This window comes from Spodoptera frugiperda, chromosome 30 (genome assembly GCF_023101765.2).
Source record: "Spodoptera frugiperda isolate SF20-4 chromosome 30, AGI-APGP_CSIRO_Sfru_2.0, whole genome shotgun sequence".
Taxonomy (NCBI): domain Eukaryota; kingdom Metazoa; phylum Arthropoda; class Insecta; order Lepidoptera; family Noctuidae; genus Spodoptera; species Spodoptera frugiperda.
In genome coordinates this window covers 1646332-1662407 of record NC_064241.1, presented here as the reverse complement: position 1 = coordinate 1662407, position 16076 = coordinate 1646332, and the positions used below count along the sequence as shown (strand labels likewise).

Here is a 16076-nt window from a genome sequence, read left to right as displayed (position 1 = left end):
TGTACTTGTTGCCTTCGTTGGTCGAGTATTGCAAGTGCGACTAGCTGGCAAGGGGTCTCGCTCGAGTTCGATTCCCGGACCGCGCAAAATCTTTTTAAGCTTTCCAAAAAATTGCTCAATAGCATGGAGTTTGAAATTGTGCTCAGTAGGTATATAATAATACGCTCACTCCCTGTTACATAAGACTTATAACACAAACGGTGGAAAGTACGTGTACATTGTACAGTGACATTACTTGCCGTAATAATACCTACCCATTCGAAGATAAAAAAACAGACACAATCACTAAAATTATTCGATACTTAAACTTAGTGCATTTTGTTTACAAACACGGTCTGTGCATAGAAATCTCCGCAATGGAGATAAAAATACATAATTTCAAATCAAAGGCGCTGTAAAAAATCTAATCCGAACCTTGTCTCCAAGATTAAGATGATAATTTATAAAAAGAAAAGCGTACATTTCTTCGATCTTTCTTTGTAAATCTTGAATCATATAAAATACGTGCGCAGAGTGACTTGGCTATCAGCGAATTTCGCTTCAGGCAAGCGTGAAGGTGGGTGAGGTAAGCGCCGTTGTCGCTTGAACCACGCTTTGATTAAAATATAACTCCATTTCCTGACTGCAATTCTAAAGCAGTTACTAAAACAATTCCGCCATATTTGAACGGTGTTTTGGGAGTAAAGTCGCAAACAAACAATTTTAGAGGTAGCGGGAAAATCAACCTTATATGTAGCGGTTTATGTACGGTAATACATATTGTGGAAATTTAAGACAATACCTATTTTATCACACATTAACAAAATACATAATGATTGACCAAATAATTTACAAAACGAGACATTGATTTTGTAGACTATCTATACAATAATCATACAGAAATCTTTTGAGCTGACTGTAACTGCACGGTTGGTGCAAGCTCGGCAACTGGCTGTCGTGCAACGTGTAGCGCGTTCGATATCCGCACGAAGCGAATCTTTGTGTGATCCATAAATTGTTGTATTGGATCTGAGTGTCATGTGCATGTGAACTTATATGTTTGTTAACGCACGCCAAAACAGCACCTGAGTGGTGAGCAAAGTCCTTCTTTTTAAATAAAACTAACCAAAAAAGGTAAGCGGATCGATTTGAATTTAACGCAAACAGTATTTTTTTACCTACCTAAGATTATTTGTCCAACGAGTTATTAATCGTTACTTTAATATATTAATAAGTCTATGTTCTCAGTTTTCACCAATCTAAATCAGCATCATCATTAGCCACATCCATACTAAACTTCACAGTAATGAACAGTTGAAAAGTTTTGCAGTACCAAGCAAAAGTTTTCAAAGATAGCCGCAGTTCTACACTTAACTTACATCAGCATAACAGTTAACCAGTAGGTTTAACTTTAACTTTAACCTACAAGTTAGAACATGCGGATAAGAAAACACTCGTCGTGTACCAATTAGAACTTGTAGCGTCACCAGACTGGATCCTCTTGACAAACATAGGACGTACTAGGGCTGGCACTGGATTTCATAAATAAAACCTCTTTTAATTATTATGTTATCGGCTTACTCACGTAATGTATGCCGAGGAGTAAGCCGATAACATATTAATTTAGTATGTCTCACGAAAGTTACATTAGAACCTCTTTTGTGTAGAAATAACATCATAATAGGCTAGTTTCCTACTAGTCAAATTTAATACTTTTTTCGAAACGTCAAAAACTATATTTTCTATGGACTTTGTATGAACTATTATGACGTCATACGTTGTTGACGTCAAATTGCAGACTTATTTTTAGAAATTTATCTAGAAAAAAATCGATAATGATGTTCATCAAATTTATGAATGAGAGTGTTTATTTTTACCCGACTGCGCCAGAAGGAGGGTTATGTTTTTCGAGTGTATGTATGTATGTATGTATGTATGTATGTATGTATGTATGTATGTATGTATGTATGTATGTATGTATGTATGTATAATTGTTTGGCACGCTCTGCAGCCTAAACGGCTTGATGGATTTTGACTTGAGAGGTGTCGTTAGATTCGTATTTACTGTGAGAGTGACACTGGATATATCAAAATTAAAAAAAAACAAAATGGCGGATTTTTGGCGCCAAATTCGAATATTTCTCACTCTCTAGCCTAAACGGCTTGACGGATTTTGACTTGAGAGGTGTCGTTAGATTCGTATTTACTGTGAGAGTGACACTGGATATATAAAAATAATAAAAAAACAAAATGGCGGATTTTTGGCGCCAAATTCGAATATTGCTCACTCTCTAGCCTGAACGACTCGATGGATTTCCGCTTTATAGGGGTCGTTTGATTCGTATTTACTGTCAGAGTGACACTAGATATATCAAAATGAAAAAATAATAAAACTAAAAATAAATAAATAAAAAAAGTAATTTAAAAAACTAAAAAACCCGACTGCGTTTCTTTATAATATTAAAATGAAAAAACCCTAAAACAAGAAAGTAATCGTAAAATTTAAGCAGTCGGGACCCATTCTAGAAAGCAAGCCGTATGTGCCCTCACAAAGTCTTTATATTTAGAATGGGTCCCGACTGCTTTTTTACGGGTTAGGTTTTTTAAATTTTTTTGAATATTTTATTGTATTGAAAAGTTGTTATAATTTATTTTTGACCGAGGATACTACCCAATTATCGTATAAGTCAGTAAACGAGCAGACGGATCACCTGATAGTAAGCAATCGCCACCGCCCAATGACACCCAAAATATCAGAGGAAGTGCGTTGCGGACCTTTTGAGGGTTAGGAATTTAAGGGTTGGTGGGGAATCAGGGATTAGGAAGGAGGGTAATTGGGCCTCCGGTGACCTCACACAACAAAACACAACGCAAGCGTTTTATACGTCGGTTTTCTTTAATAAACTCTTACGTTTTTGTAGTTATATTTATTTCTAACTATATGTACTTGTATATTGAATATGTATTGTGTGTTTTTAATAAAAAGGTGAAGCCACGAACACCTTTGTTCGTTTAAAAATAGATTTAGATTCAATACGGTATTTTCACCAATGATTACTTGAACAATATAACAGTATTATATTCAATATACTAGAGTATATATAGTTACATGCAATAGTTTCTATTTCGACTAATAATTTTCACTACATCACGAAATCAGATTACTGTAACTAATCCAAGCCTACACAGATAAAACCACAACAGTGAATACAGAGTGTCCCATTCTACACCATTGGTTCACCATTCCACAATTTCCAATTAAAGACCTAGTGCTACCAGACTGATTCATTTACCGGCAGAGGGCGCTAGTTTTAGGGTTGTCGTATAAATTGACCCGTAATTAAATTAAGGTGGCTTTCGCACGAATTATTTTACTTGAATATTCCGTCTCGCATTTTAATTGAATTAGTGCGGGCCAGATTTTTGCTTCCGTACCTGAAATTCGACGGTGGAAGGTGAACGGATGGATATATGGTTCAGTTTGTATGGAAGTTAATTTGACTATGCTGTAACCGGAACGATGATGGGGCATAGAAATTAAAAATTAATTAAATCTGTCAGTTATATAACGAAAAAATATTTCACACTTATATTTTTTACTTTGTCGTGTAAAAAAAACAATACTTAGATAAAGTGCATCGAAGTTTAGGAGTGTAAGTTGGATACGTAATTTTTAAGTATAAATCGTACCTATAAATGACGTCACACGAATTTTTTTAATCAATATATTGTCAGAACTATTTGTTTCGAGAAGAAAATAAAAATATGTGTCTAATGTTTTAAATTAATCTACCAGAAGGACATAAAAAAAAAATTGTCATCTACACTATTGCCTTATTATTCTTGTAGTGTATCTATTAACGGTACTATATTATAAGAACAAAATTAGTTCTTAATAAAGAATATATTTAGCAGTTCTACTTTTATTAGTTTTTTCACACTTTTTATTTAATTCTACGACAGATATACATATATTATATAGTAATAGTAAATACAAGGTATTCCCTCCTAGCAACTAGAGACAAGTTTATTCAATCATTCGGATTTAATTTCAATCTGCAGAGGAAATAGTCTAGTCTACCATAGAATTGAAATCGTCAAACTAAATTTAGATCTCATGTACATACAAATAAGATTGTAAATCGGTTATACAAGTACTTTATAGTTTTTACCACCATTTATCAATGCTTATTTCCCATTTCATTTGGTTTGACCTTGAAAACTATTTCTAATTACATGAAATAATATAATATCGGAAGGAATATAATGAGGTTTTTGCTTATCGACCAAAGAGAGCGATTAAGGTAAAAGAAATGGGTTTTTATTGCGGTAATAATTGCTTGGTCGGCAGTAAACTGCTCTTGTATTAATATGGTTGGATTAAACGATACTTATTCGATGGAGCCTCCAAAAAACATTTGGCTGAAGGATTTTCTATGTGAGTAGTTTATTTATTTAATTCACATTATTTGAAATTAATTTGAATGTTTATCTTAGTCTTTATTTTCATTTAATCTTTGTTTCGGGCAATTTCAAACATATATTATTGAATGTGAAATATCTATATACTTACGGTATGTAAGATAGGATGAAAATCCGAGAATGGAAATCGCCACAAGATAACTTTTAGTAATTATGACCTGACAAAACCGTTTCTTACGACGCGGGAAACCTTTAAAACTTAAAATTCTAGCCAACGGAACTAAGGTATTTTGTTAAGTCTTTTGCTGCCTTTAAAACAAGTGTAACGTAATGCTACGTTATGTTCAATATCCAATCATCACAAAACAAAATAAAAGACTATGTATTGAGACCAAATTGAAAAGGGTATGCTAAGATAGTTATTTATGAGAAAATGAATGACAGTAGTATTAGGAAAGGGTATGTATAATGAAGTTCTTGGGACACGGCCTTCTAAGAAAAAGTTATAGAGGATTGGAAAGCCCCTAAAAAGGACAGGTGTGGAATACTCGTCACTGGCACGTGTAAATGACTAGGCTTATGAACTTGGATGAAGAAAGTAGTTTTTCATTATGATTTTCCCTATGGAACGAAGGCATAAAAATAGGCATATAATAATATAATTAATAGTGAGCAGTTTTCGAGGATTGATTTATATTTCTGTCATTATTAATATATTTTCTTTTTGTGTCAAAATTGGTACTCACTTTTATTCATTACTCATGTTTTTCTTGGAAATAAAATTAATTATGATATGTTGGTAAATTGTGAATCCGTAGATGTAATTGAAACTTATTTATTTTTATCACTCATGTTCTGTTCTGTAGTAAATTACGTAATTACTTATGTCATGTTAGCAAATTGAAAATCCGTAATTGGCTGTAGTAAGATTAGGTTGTAAATGTTTTGTGTAATGTTTGAGAGCTGTGGATTTTGTTGTACCACGTACGGTTTTTTATCACATATCACAAACGGTTATCCTGAGTTTCCTTAATTTGGATGACACTATTTCCATTATATTTAGTACCACAGAATAAAATAGAAAACAGACGTTCAAACAGCAGACCGATAAATAAACTCAATTTCAAAGCATTTGCGGTATTAGTTGGAACATTTTAAATAACTAAATCGAAATTACTACTTTATAAATTGAATTCCATCGCGGCAGCCCTACCACTTATTCTTGGAGTGAGGTCTGAACTTGTTTCTGCTTATTCAGATTCGCGTTGAGCTGTAAAGCGACAGATTTCGTTAGGCATGCAGCGCCTACAGCGAACTTCATTCATTCAATTCACCAGCACGCCTTTCAATCAAGTCGTGTTACTTCACAATATTTCCCTTTTATTCAATCGATCGGAAAGTCAACAAAACAAATAGAAAGTTTTTCTTGAACTACTTGTGTCTTTTTACCTGGCGATATCTTTCGATATTTGATAAAAGTGTTTTTGAGTATTATTGTATTGTAAATCACCTATTTACTGTAACAGTTATATAGACTAGAATAAATCTTATTGCGTATTTCAGAGTCTGGAATAGCGATTTTAATTTTGCACTTAGTAAATAAATATCTTATAACCAATTTTTATTATAACTTTCGTGAGGCATACTAAATTAATCATTATGTTATCGGTTTACTCACGTAACGGTTTGAAGAGGAACTTCGACTAGTAGAAGCTCATATTACACACAGTAGCAGCGCGACAATCGCCAAGTCGTGTGTCGCGGAATGCTGCTTATGATTATGCCTCTAGCGTGGCTTAAAACTAGTCGAGTTCCTCGTCAAACAGTTACGTGAGTAAACCGATAACATAATAATTATTTAAAACCTTTTTTATTTGTTTAATCAATGTCTTAAATATCGTTACATACCTACTGAACATTGTTATCCATAGTCATAACCGCGTAGTGGTTATAAATAATTGTTAATCTATTTATATTCATCGCTTGGTTTATTACAAACCACAGTATAGATTGGCTTTTACAATTATTAAAAAAAACACTTTAAATAAAAACTGAAAAGTAAAAAACAAGCTTAGTCTAAAAGTGTAGATAGCAATGCTATTACCACCAAATTAAATAATTTCATAATCAATACACAAAAAATAATAATCTTATGCGAAACATAATTGAGTGCAACATTCGGGACCCATATTGAATGATTTTAGTCTAGTTTATTTAATGGGTCCCGACTGTTACACTCAATTATGTTTCAATAAGATTATTATTTTTTGTGTATTGATTATAAAATTATTTAATTTGGTGGTAATAGCATTGCTATCTACACTTTTAGACTAAGCTTGTTTTTTACTTTTCAGTTTTTATTTAAAGTGTTTTTTATGCAGTCGGGTTTTTAATTTTTTAAATTTATTTATTTTTATTTAACACTTTTTAGTTAGTTATAATACGGCTATGTGTTTCTCAAGATTTCACCCGCGACACGAGAGAACTACTTCCAATACCAAGATAATAAAAAAATAACACACGTCGATCCAGTTATTTTAGATTGATTGCGTAACACAAAGAGAGTAAAGGAATTAGAAAAAGAAGAAGGATTAAGGGCAGTAAAATTTACTATTTACAAATTTCGTAAACGGTCTAATTCTTTAAAAGAATTTTCGTCGTGTGGACTATTTAATATATTTTTTTTGGATCTTTTATTGTGAGGGTTTTTGTCCGTAATAGTATTAATCCTTATCCTTTTAAATAGTCTATTAATTTTCTACATTAAATGAAGATAAAATTTGCTCTTTACACTGTTTCAAAATTTCTACTAGTTTTAGACAAAAAACGGTCTTTACAGTTGACGCGTCGCATGGGCTATAGGTAAACGACTATGTAGATAGATTCCTTATTTAACGTTCAGCAAAGCGAGGGCGGGTCGCTAGTCCTTTATTTATAAATAAATTCATTGTAAATAATTTAGTTAAGACGTACTTTTATTATCACTTTTCACTTTTAAGTTCAGACACCGCTAGTCAATCGCGTCGCGTAGTACCTATACGAGTACTTAGTTTGGATAATAAAGAACATAATTGTACATAGTATTTTTTCTATATGTCAGTGATATACCATTTTGGAATCCTCATGATGAGCTCTTTAATTTGATACCCATATTGTAGCAAATAAAAAAATTTTTTTTTTACTCCTATCTAGGGCGCCTCACGGCCGCCATGTTGGTTTTTGTTTTACGTCACATATCTAAGAACACTTGGGTAATTAAGACGAATCTAACGATACCCTGATTGTCGAAATCCATCAAGCCGTTTCGAAGAAATGAGGTAATAAAGAATATTAGGCTCATACATACAAGATACGCGCGAAAAACATAACCCTTCCTTGGCAGTCGGGTAATGAGTTCAGGATTAAAACATAAATCAGCTGAAAGCCGATTTATTGAAACCTACTAAAAGTTAACTCGCTCCATATCGCTGTTGTCTCGATATTTAAATGTAATTGCATGACGTAGGTGGGTCAATCTCCAAAACGGGTTATCAGTCTGGAGCTTGTCAGATATAGTTTTTTAATGAGAAGAGATGCATAGTTACCATTAAACATCTATATGTAAAAAGTACCAGAGCGATGACACGAATACGCCCCTTTTGGAGATTGACTTATGTCCAATGTATTTTCTTTATATGAAAATGAAAATTGTGCAATGAAACTTGCTCAGCAAAACTCGTGGAGTGAACTGTCACCAGCGGTATTTAGCAATCGATAAGACCTTCAAGCATTAAAGAAGAAAGCGTGTTCCTTCTTTAAAGCAAGGCAACCTGTTTCTGACTCCTCTGGTGGTATATTGTGGGCAGCTATAGATGGCGTTAATGGCGTTCCATCAGGTGATATGTCGGCTCGTTTGTCCTCTATTCCATAAAAAATAGATAATCGATTTTTGATGTTATCTAAGTAAGAAGATGTATGATGTGTTAAGTTTGTTCGATCCGTGAGAGTCTCGACGTCCATTAAGATCAGACTAGCAACAAAAAGATAAAGAAAATTGTTCCATACTTGGTACAACACCCACACAAACACCTTTGTCTGCCCTTCCAAAGTACGTAGAGATATTGTCATAAAACCTAAGGCTTCATTGAAAATTCAACTTTATTTGTAAACTGATAACGGCACGTTTTCTAATACAAAACCAGTATTCATTAGTGCTTACACAGTGCATATGAATACTGCATATTTATATAAATTACTTTTTGATATTTTAATTTAAAACAATATCGTATAAAAGTTATAAATGGAGATTATAGGAGAAGTCTGCCTCGTTGGTCGAGTGGTCGCAAGTGCGACTGCCGTCTCGGGTTCGATTCCCGGATCGGGCAAAGTATTGCTGGGCTTTTTTCGGATTTAGATTTTTTTAGTAGTAGCACGTAATCTGGAATTGAGTCCAGGATATGGCAATAGGCTCACCCCCTATTACATGGGACTTATAACACAAATGGTGAAAAGTGGGTGTACATTGTATAGCGGCATTACGTGCCGTAATGTGCATGTGCACCTCTGCCTTTCCTTCGGGGATAAAAGGCGTGACGTTGTGTGTGTGTTAAACATATTTTAAAAAGAGTCCTGTATGAAAATATTCATTGAATTTAATAAAGGAAATCGTGAGGACAATGGTTTAATGCTTTTATTTGAATAAAAAAGTACTTTACGTTAATAAAATAAATCTTTGTTTATTTCATTGGCTTTTACTAGCTCGATGCTTATAGTACAGTTATGTAGACCAACTGCTCTAGAAGATAATTTAGGCTTACCGCAGCACATACCTGAATGGATGGTTTTTATTTATATTCATTGTTCAATTTTGTGAATATCCTGGTGGTTCGAAGCCCACTTCTCGTGCATGAAGGATCGAATAACTTACCAACGGCAAGTACCAATGTGTCTTATTTCGAGTTATATTTATGTACTTTCTAAGATTATTTTGATACCACTGAGTAACGGTGAATACAAACATCGTGTGAAAACCCGGGTTTATAATTTCTAAGCATAAGACTGAAATCGCTAACACGCATTGAGCAACCGTGGTGATTAACGCTCAAACCTCTGTACGAGAAGCAGCCTTTAGGCAGTAGTGGCCTCTTATAGGCTGTTGATGTGTTTAACTTTCAATACATCATATTTTGTTTATTTTTTACGAGAGATACATAATTAGTGTTTTGTTCATTAAAAAGCATGGCGTCTAGAGTAGTATGGTACTTATATGGCATTAGGTTAACTCTATTTTATATGGTATTCACAACATAACGGTTATGCCTCAAGTTAGTAGTAAGTAGTAGTAACATATGTATGTAAGTGTTATGAATAGCTACTTTCTACCTACTGCTTCGAGCATAAAAGGAACATAACGTACATACATAATAAATGTTTGAATGTGATTGAATTGTAAAACCTTTCTCTTTACAAGTCCTCTGCTTACACTGTTAGCGAGTAATCCTATACGACAGCTGACAGCTTGTTCCACCTGTCATCCTTTACGATTTGCACTATTCCTTTCAATCAATTTTGAACCTTAACTAGAACCTCGATCGACGTTGTACGTACAAAGGTATTTGATTGGTGTACCAGTTTCTTGTTAGTGCTAGTTTCCTTTGTATAGTCAGCTAGAGGGATGTACAGTTAGCCGAGTTATTTAGTATGCATGTAAGAAAATAAAGATTGATTCAGAACAGAACTAGTAACTATTGATGGTTATCACAGAATTGGTTTCGTTGAAAAGTTTACTATACTTAGCAATTTGACTCAATGTGTAGCAACGACTATAGTATACTAACTACTAAATAACTATAGTTTTTAAACAGACATGGTCACTAGTAATATCATTAGAACTTAAAACGGGATATTTACCATGTTTATTCATTTTTATGAGTTTCCGATATTTCGGCACTGTTGCAAACACCATGATCACGGATGAACTAGAGTATATGCGGGTGGATGTTTATGTAATGTGGAGCAAAATTCGTCTCCACACAGTGCTGATATATTAGAAACTCACAAAAACTAATAAACATAGGAATTATCCCGTTTTAAGTTCTTATGTGCACCTAAGTAAATAAACGCAACTTGAGTTTTGGTACATAGTTATAATGCGATTGTTGCCTCAAAGTGAAAAACAAACAACAAATTAAATTCAATACAATACTCAACAACAGCCATACTTGACCATACAAAAAAACACCATTGAAATATGCTATAAATCGAAAGAATTTTAATTCTGAAACAAAACACATATAAATAAATCATTCTTTTAAAATCATTGATATTCAAAATGTTCGGAACGTTGAAATGACTGACTGACTTTAAATGGTAACGCAGGCAACAAGCGATCGCATTTATTATACCCAATAACGTACGCGCCATATAAAAACATAATAAAATAATATATACACCAAAACAATGTTCAAAAAAAGAAAAAAGGTGCAGACCGTGCGAATAAATTTCAATTAAAAACATTGCAGTGTTCTGCAGACAAATTGCGAAATCGGATTTTATTTTTAAGTCTTTTTTTTTAAACATGGCGTAGGTTTTAGCTTTCAGATGTGCGATTAATTTTGCAGCCAGCCAGTGTTGGCTCTTTTATTGTCTATGCTAGTTAGCTAGTTAGTTTTCCTTAGCATTTTGTTCAGAGAACTTTAAAAACATAGTGTTTCATTTAATTCTATTGTTTCTTTTAGTCGTGGAGTCGTTTGTTATGTAGATGTTCGCAAGTTTATTCCAAGTTAAGATCAACTGTTCTACAGTTGGAGAAACTACATTTTATTATTTGCATGAGTACTTTGTACAATATAAAAAGTTACAAAAAAGAAAGAAAAAGAAAGGAAGAAGTTAAAGAGACTGTTCCAAAAAATACCAAATTGATATTATGTTTGTACATATTATATTAAAACTATGATGTATTAAAAATATGATAAGCATATTGAAAATACGATATATTTACCTCAACGGTTTATGAAATGAAGTACCACATCAAAGAACTCATTTAATTTTCCATGAGAAATTGTAAAGTCATGCACGTCGATACATACATAAACAAAAATGATGTTGCTATACCACATAGGATTTTTTTTTTTTTGTTTGGGACAAGCCCGCCACAACCTCCCATACCGCTGCAACTCCTGTAAGCCAGGATCTACAGTAGATACAAACATGAAAACACCGGAACACTGAAGTCCGGCGCGTCCCAGGGAAATGAATGACTGTCTTGGATCCCGCAACGAAACAAATCAGAAGATGTTATTAGAGGAGAAGAAAAGAAAACGATAGTTTCCACTTCCCTCGGTGAATTTAATGCAGGAGACAGGATGACTTAAGCCTTAAGGCACAAAAGAGACTGCACAACTGGGAGAAGCCCAGTCGCCAAGCACCACGGAAATTTTACTTAAAACTAAAATATTAAATGCTAATACTAAATGGGTCCTATGCGTGAGCTGTTATACTTGCTTCCAATAATAGGTATGGCAAAAACGCCTAAACGCACGGAAATTTGCTCGAGACTCCACAAGGTCCGTGTAATATATTACACCTGATGAAACAATTAAATTATCCAACATAGTGTCACGCTCAGATTGCCAGAGACCACACTCCCAGAGTATGTGATGGGCGGATTGCTCATGTTGCAACTCCGCTGTCGAACATTGGCACCATGGTGAATCAACGAGTTTAAATGAGAACAATTTGCTTTTAAAGTTGCCATGGCCAGTAAGAAATTGGGCAACACAGTGATCCACCTCCAACCATGTCCTCTCCAGTCGCTCATGCACGGATGGAAAGAATTGATAGAGGTGGCGGCCCTTGGTAGAAGATTCCCATCTACACTGCCACTCAGTCAGAAGTTCATCCCAGACGTCCGTTAAAGGCTTGAGCAATCTATCAATTTTGTTTCGATCACGTTGTGCTAGAAAGTTTGCGGAAAAGTTAGGTCTCGCATTATAGTACATGGCAGCACGTCGCTGCACCTCAAGATCGACTGGAAGTAGTCCCGCGAGCACAGGTAGGGCCTCTGTGCTAACCGTCCTATAAGCCTTACACAGAAAGATCAAGGCTAGACGCTGACCTTGGAGAAGCTTTCGCCGTACCGCGCCTATTGTGGCCCTATCAGCCCACATTGGTGCCCCGTAGCACACGCATCCCAGGTAGGTTGCTCCGTAGATGGTTCTGAGCGTAAGAAAAGAGAGACCCCAGGTAGCCTTCGAAATTCGCGTGAGCGCATAGAAATTGTTTTTGGCTTTCTCACTAATAGTCTTAATATGTTCAATAAAAGAAAAGTTTTTTTCTAGGACTAGACCGAGATAGCAAACCGACTCCTTACGTTTGACGGGAACGTTATTGAATTTAATAGACGGCCATGATTTCAAATTTCCTTTAAGCAATAATTGATAGGTTTTATGGGGTGCAAAAGTTAATCGATTACGTTCGCCCCATCGCGAGATTCTACTGAGGCAGTCCTTAGCTAAATTCTCTAGTCCGGCTCGAGTATTTGATTGTATTAACAAAAGGCCATCATCCGCATATCCAGTCAACGTACAACCAGAAGGAAGGGGGTCGCGAGCAAATCATCAAACCCTAAATTCCACAGATACGGGCCAATAACCGAGCCCTGAGGACATCCCATTGACAACGACTTCGACCGAGAAAAATTACCAAGTTTCAGTTTTACAGAACCGTGAAGAAAATAAGTGTATAATAGTTTGTATATGTTACTAAAGCAACCACGACCCTTCAGTTTAAGGAGTAGCATTGGCCACCACGCTTTATCAAAGGCACCGGAAATGTCTAGAAAAATGCCTACTATATATTTGTGCTCAGATGAAGTCACTATGGTTCGGACAGAGAGAGCTGCGTCTACAGTAGATTTACCCACAGTAAAACCAAATTGATTATTGTGAAATTTCGGTCCACCAGGCAGCAAACGAGGAACGATAAGCCGCTCAAGAAGTTTTCCTAATGATGGTAAAAGCGTAATAGGCCGGTATGACTTAGGGTCATCGGGTGGTTTATTTCCATTCTTAGGTATTATGCGAATGAATCCACGTCGCCATATACGAGGAAAGACGCCCTCCGCTATACAACGATTAAAGACAGACAGGATCGCGTCAGCCGCAGATTTGCACGCTTCTATTATCATTTTATTTGAAACTTTATCCTCACCAGACGATTTATTCATAGGCAACGTTTTAATAACAGTTACGAGCTCATTGATGGAAGGTAGATCAGACACCGGTGAATTGGGTGGTATAGCCGCCCACGACCTAATCTGCTGATGATATACCACATAGGATATTTCATACCCAATATACTAGCATCTCTTGTATACAGGAAATTGAATAGAAACTCACCGACACTAGAAACTAAATTTTCTTCAAGCCATCGTTGTAAAATTTCACTGTAATGAACAAAAGAACGAAGAACTTTGAGTGCACGCATCGCAACAGTGAATCGACTTGAGGCAACCGAAATTGCTGGAATTACAGTTAAAAGCATCATCAACAGTCTAATATAGGAAGCTAAGGTATAAGCGGAAGCGGTTTGGTAAAAAAAAAACAGAATTAAACGGTATTATTTATCTTGCCGCGTTGGTTTACTTGGGTCAAATATAGTAATTTGTATTTTATTGATGATTTCTTGATAACAGATCTGATATTTCTTACACATGCTTAATACTTTAACTGCCACGTAGGTCACCGGTGACCTACGTTAGAGGAAAATTGAGAATTTGCCTTCAACAGTTTTCTAATGGCAGTTGAAAGCTTAATCTTGATAACTATATAATACAATCTATTTTTTTTTTCACAACTGTTTGCCTCCATTATAGATATCAAACGTAAAGGCTTGATAAGTAGAACAAAGCTTATTAAAACCATTTAACATAAAAATATTTTTATATATTTTATGTATTTACCTACTTGTTTCCAACTGAGTAAGGTTGAATTCAAGGTCAAATCGAAATCATTACTGGGTTTTTAAATAAAGGGACGGCCGTCTACCTTTCATAACTCATTACGAATGATATTAAATTTTCTTTAGGTTCTTGCCCATTACACGTTTGCAGAGTTTCTGTTTATATATTTGTAGTCAATTTTATATTATGTTTTTTCAAAGCACGTTGAAATAATGTTATAAAATTTCCTTAAATATCAAGAACGTATAAAATAAAGCGCATTACGATGTGAAAGAAGCACACAACAATAACAAAATTAGAAACATAATATTATTTACTTCATCATATTATAAATTGTAAATAAATAAATCAATAATATGTTTACTATGAAAAACAAATATTATGCTGGTTTTTTTTATAAGACCTCATACTGTACTGCTTCCAAAGAGCAATAGAGAGCAATGCTGACCCATTTAAAAATAACGACGCGGAGTTAATTAACGATTTTACATTAGCGACTCTTTTATTGGATAGTTTCAAGGCTGAGGTATATTTATTTTAGTTACGTCGATTGGCGATTTATAGTGGGGTCCATACCACATCCAAGCCCCACATAAATACTTTTTGGTTTGTGGCTTTGTGGTGTCTGACTTGTATATATATACATAGTATCAGTGAGATTGTAAAAACATTTTTTTTTAGAGAAAAACGATGGAGTTTTCTGCTTCTTGGAATAAGCATCTAGCTTTGTTGATAGACAGATTTACAGATAATTTTATTTTGACGTATTAGAAGTGCCTAATTAAGGATTAATTGAAATAAATATTTTGAATTTGGATATATTATAATCGGAATAGATTTTTACCTCCCGACGGGCAGGAGTAGGAATGGGGTGGTTAGCTTTGCCCACTTTAAATGTACGTACCCTATATAAGTCCTTTTCGATACTGGTATCCATATAAATTTTCATAAAACAAAATTGATAAAACGAATGTTTTTAATAAACATATTTTATAATGTATTTTCAAGCGCAATTACAACATCCAACGTGACAATTAAAATCGAAATGTTTGTTTAAAGAGGATTAGTTTGCAAGCCTCTAGTTGAACGGAGTTTAAGCGTAACTAGTCCGAGATGTCACGCCTTTGTGTGTCAAATTGACACTCAGTACTATTTCGGACAAAGTGCGATCGACAATCCGACTACAATCGACAATTTGGAAATCGAGACGTCCAATAGTACTTAGCCTTTTTTTTTTTTTTTTTTTTTGAGGGTGGAAAATCATCCAATGACTTCTCCCGCCTTGGGCGAGGCGAGAGGGAGTGTCAGACTCTTACTGACTAAAAACCACCCCGTTCCTACTCCTGCCCGTCGAGCCGGAGCCCCGGTAAACCCGCTAGGTAGTCCGCAGCTCCGGATTAGGCATCAGCCCTACTGGGCCCCATCTGTGGTGGTCTGATGGCTCTTTGAGGCGCGCGCGGAACGCGACGCGCCGCACGCACGGGTCTGGTTCTGGTCGGGCGGCGAGCTACCCTTGCTCACCGTCCGCAGACCCGCACTTACGGTGGCCGGAGATCGTCGCGCGATCCCCGACGCCCGGAGTGTCTCTCGCGACGGCTGGGGCGTGAGGAGGTTCGTTCTCTCACGCGCCCCGCCTCCTCCTTAGCTAGCATGACTGCTTCGCAGAAGGAGGAGACGGCATCCCAGTCCCCCTCGCTCCGCACCATGGCTTGTATCAGTGCCGGACGCGAGAGGG

General features: G+C 35.5%; 1 protein-coding gene and 2 long non-coding RNA genes across 6 annotated transcripts in view; 2 read left to right on the top strand and 1 right to left on the bottom strand.

Annotated features, from left to right (window-relative positions):
- Window positions 1-16076, bottom strand: part of LOC126912830 (uncharacterized) — a 481090-nt gene that overhangs the window by 45297 nt on the left and 419717 nt on the right. The window lies entirely within an intron of this gene.
- The window catches only part of LOC118269701 (uncharacterized), a 185769-nt gene that overhangs the window by 130699 nt on the left and 38994 nt on the right, over window positions 1-16076 (top strand). The window contains exon 1 of one of the 3 annotated variants that reach the window (XM_050706986.1): window positions 4278-4417. The exons of the other annotated variants lie outside the window; for them this stretch is intronic. Within the exon in view, the coding sequence (XP_050562943.1) occupies window positions 4351-4417 (67 nt within the window). The 5' untranslated portion in view covers window positions 4278-4350. Of the gene's footprint in view, window positions 1-4277; window positions 4418-16076 lie in introns of those variants that run through there. 3 annotated transcript variants of the gene reach the window in all.
- Window positions 1850-2197, top strand: LOC126912829 (uncharacterized). Its single transcript, XR_007707476.1, has 2 exons — window positions 1850-2022; window positions 2165-2197. It is a non-coding gene; the product is annotated as an uncharacterized LOC126912829 (long non-coding RNA).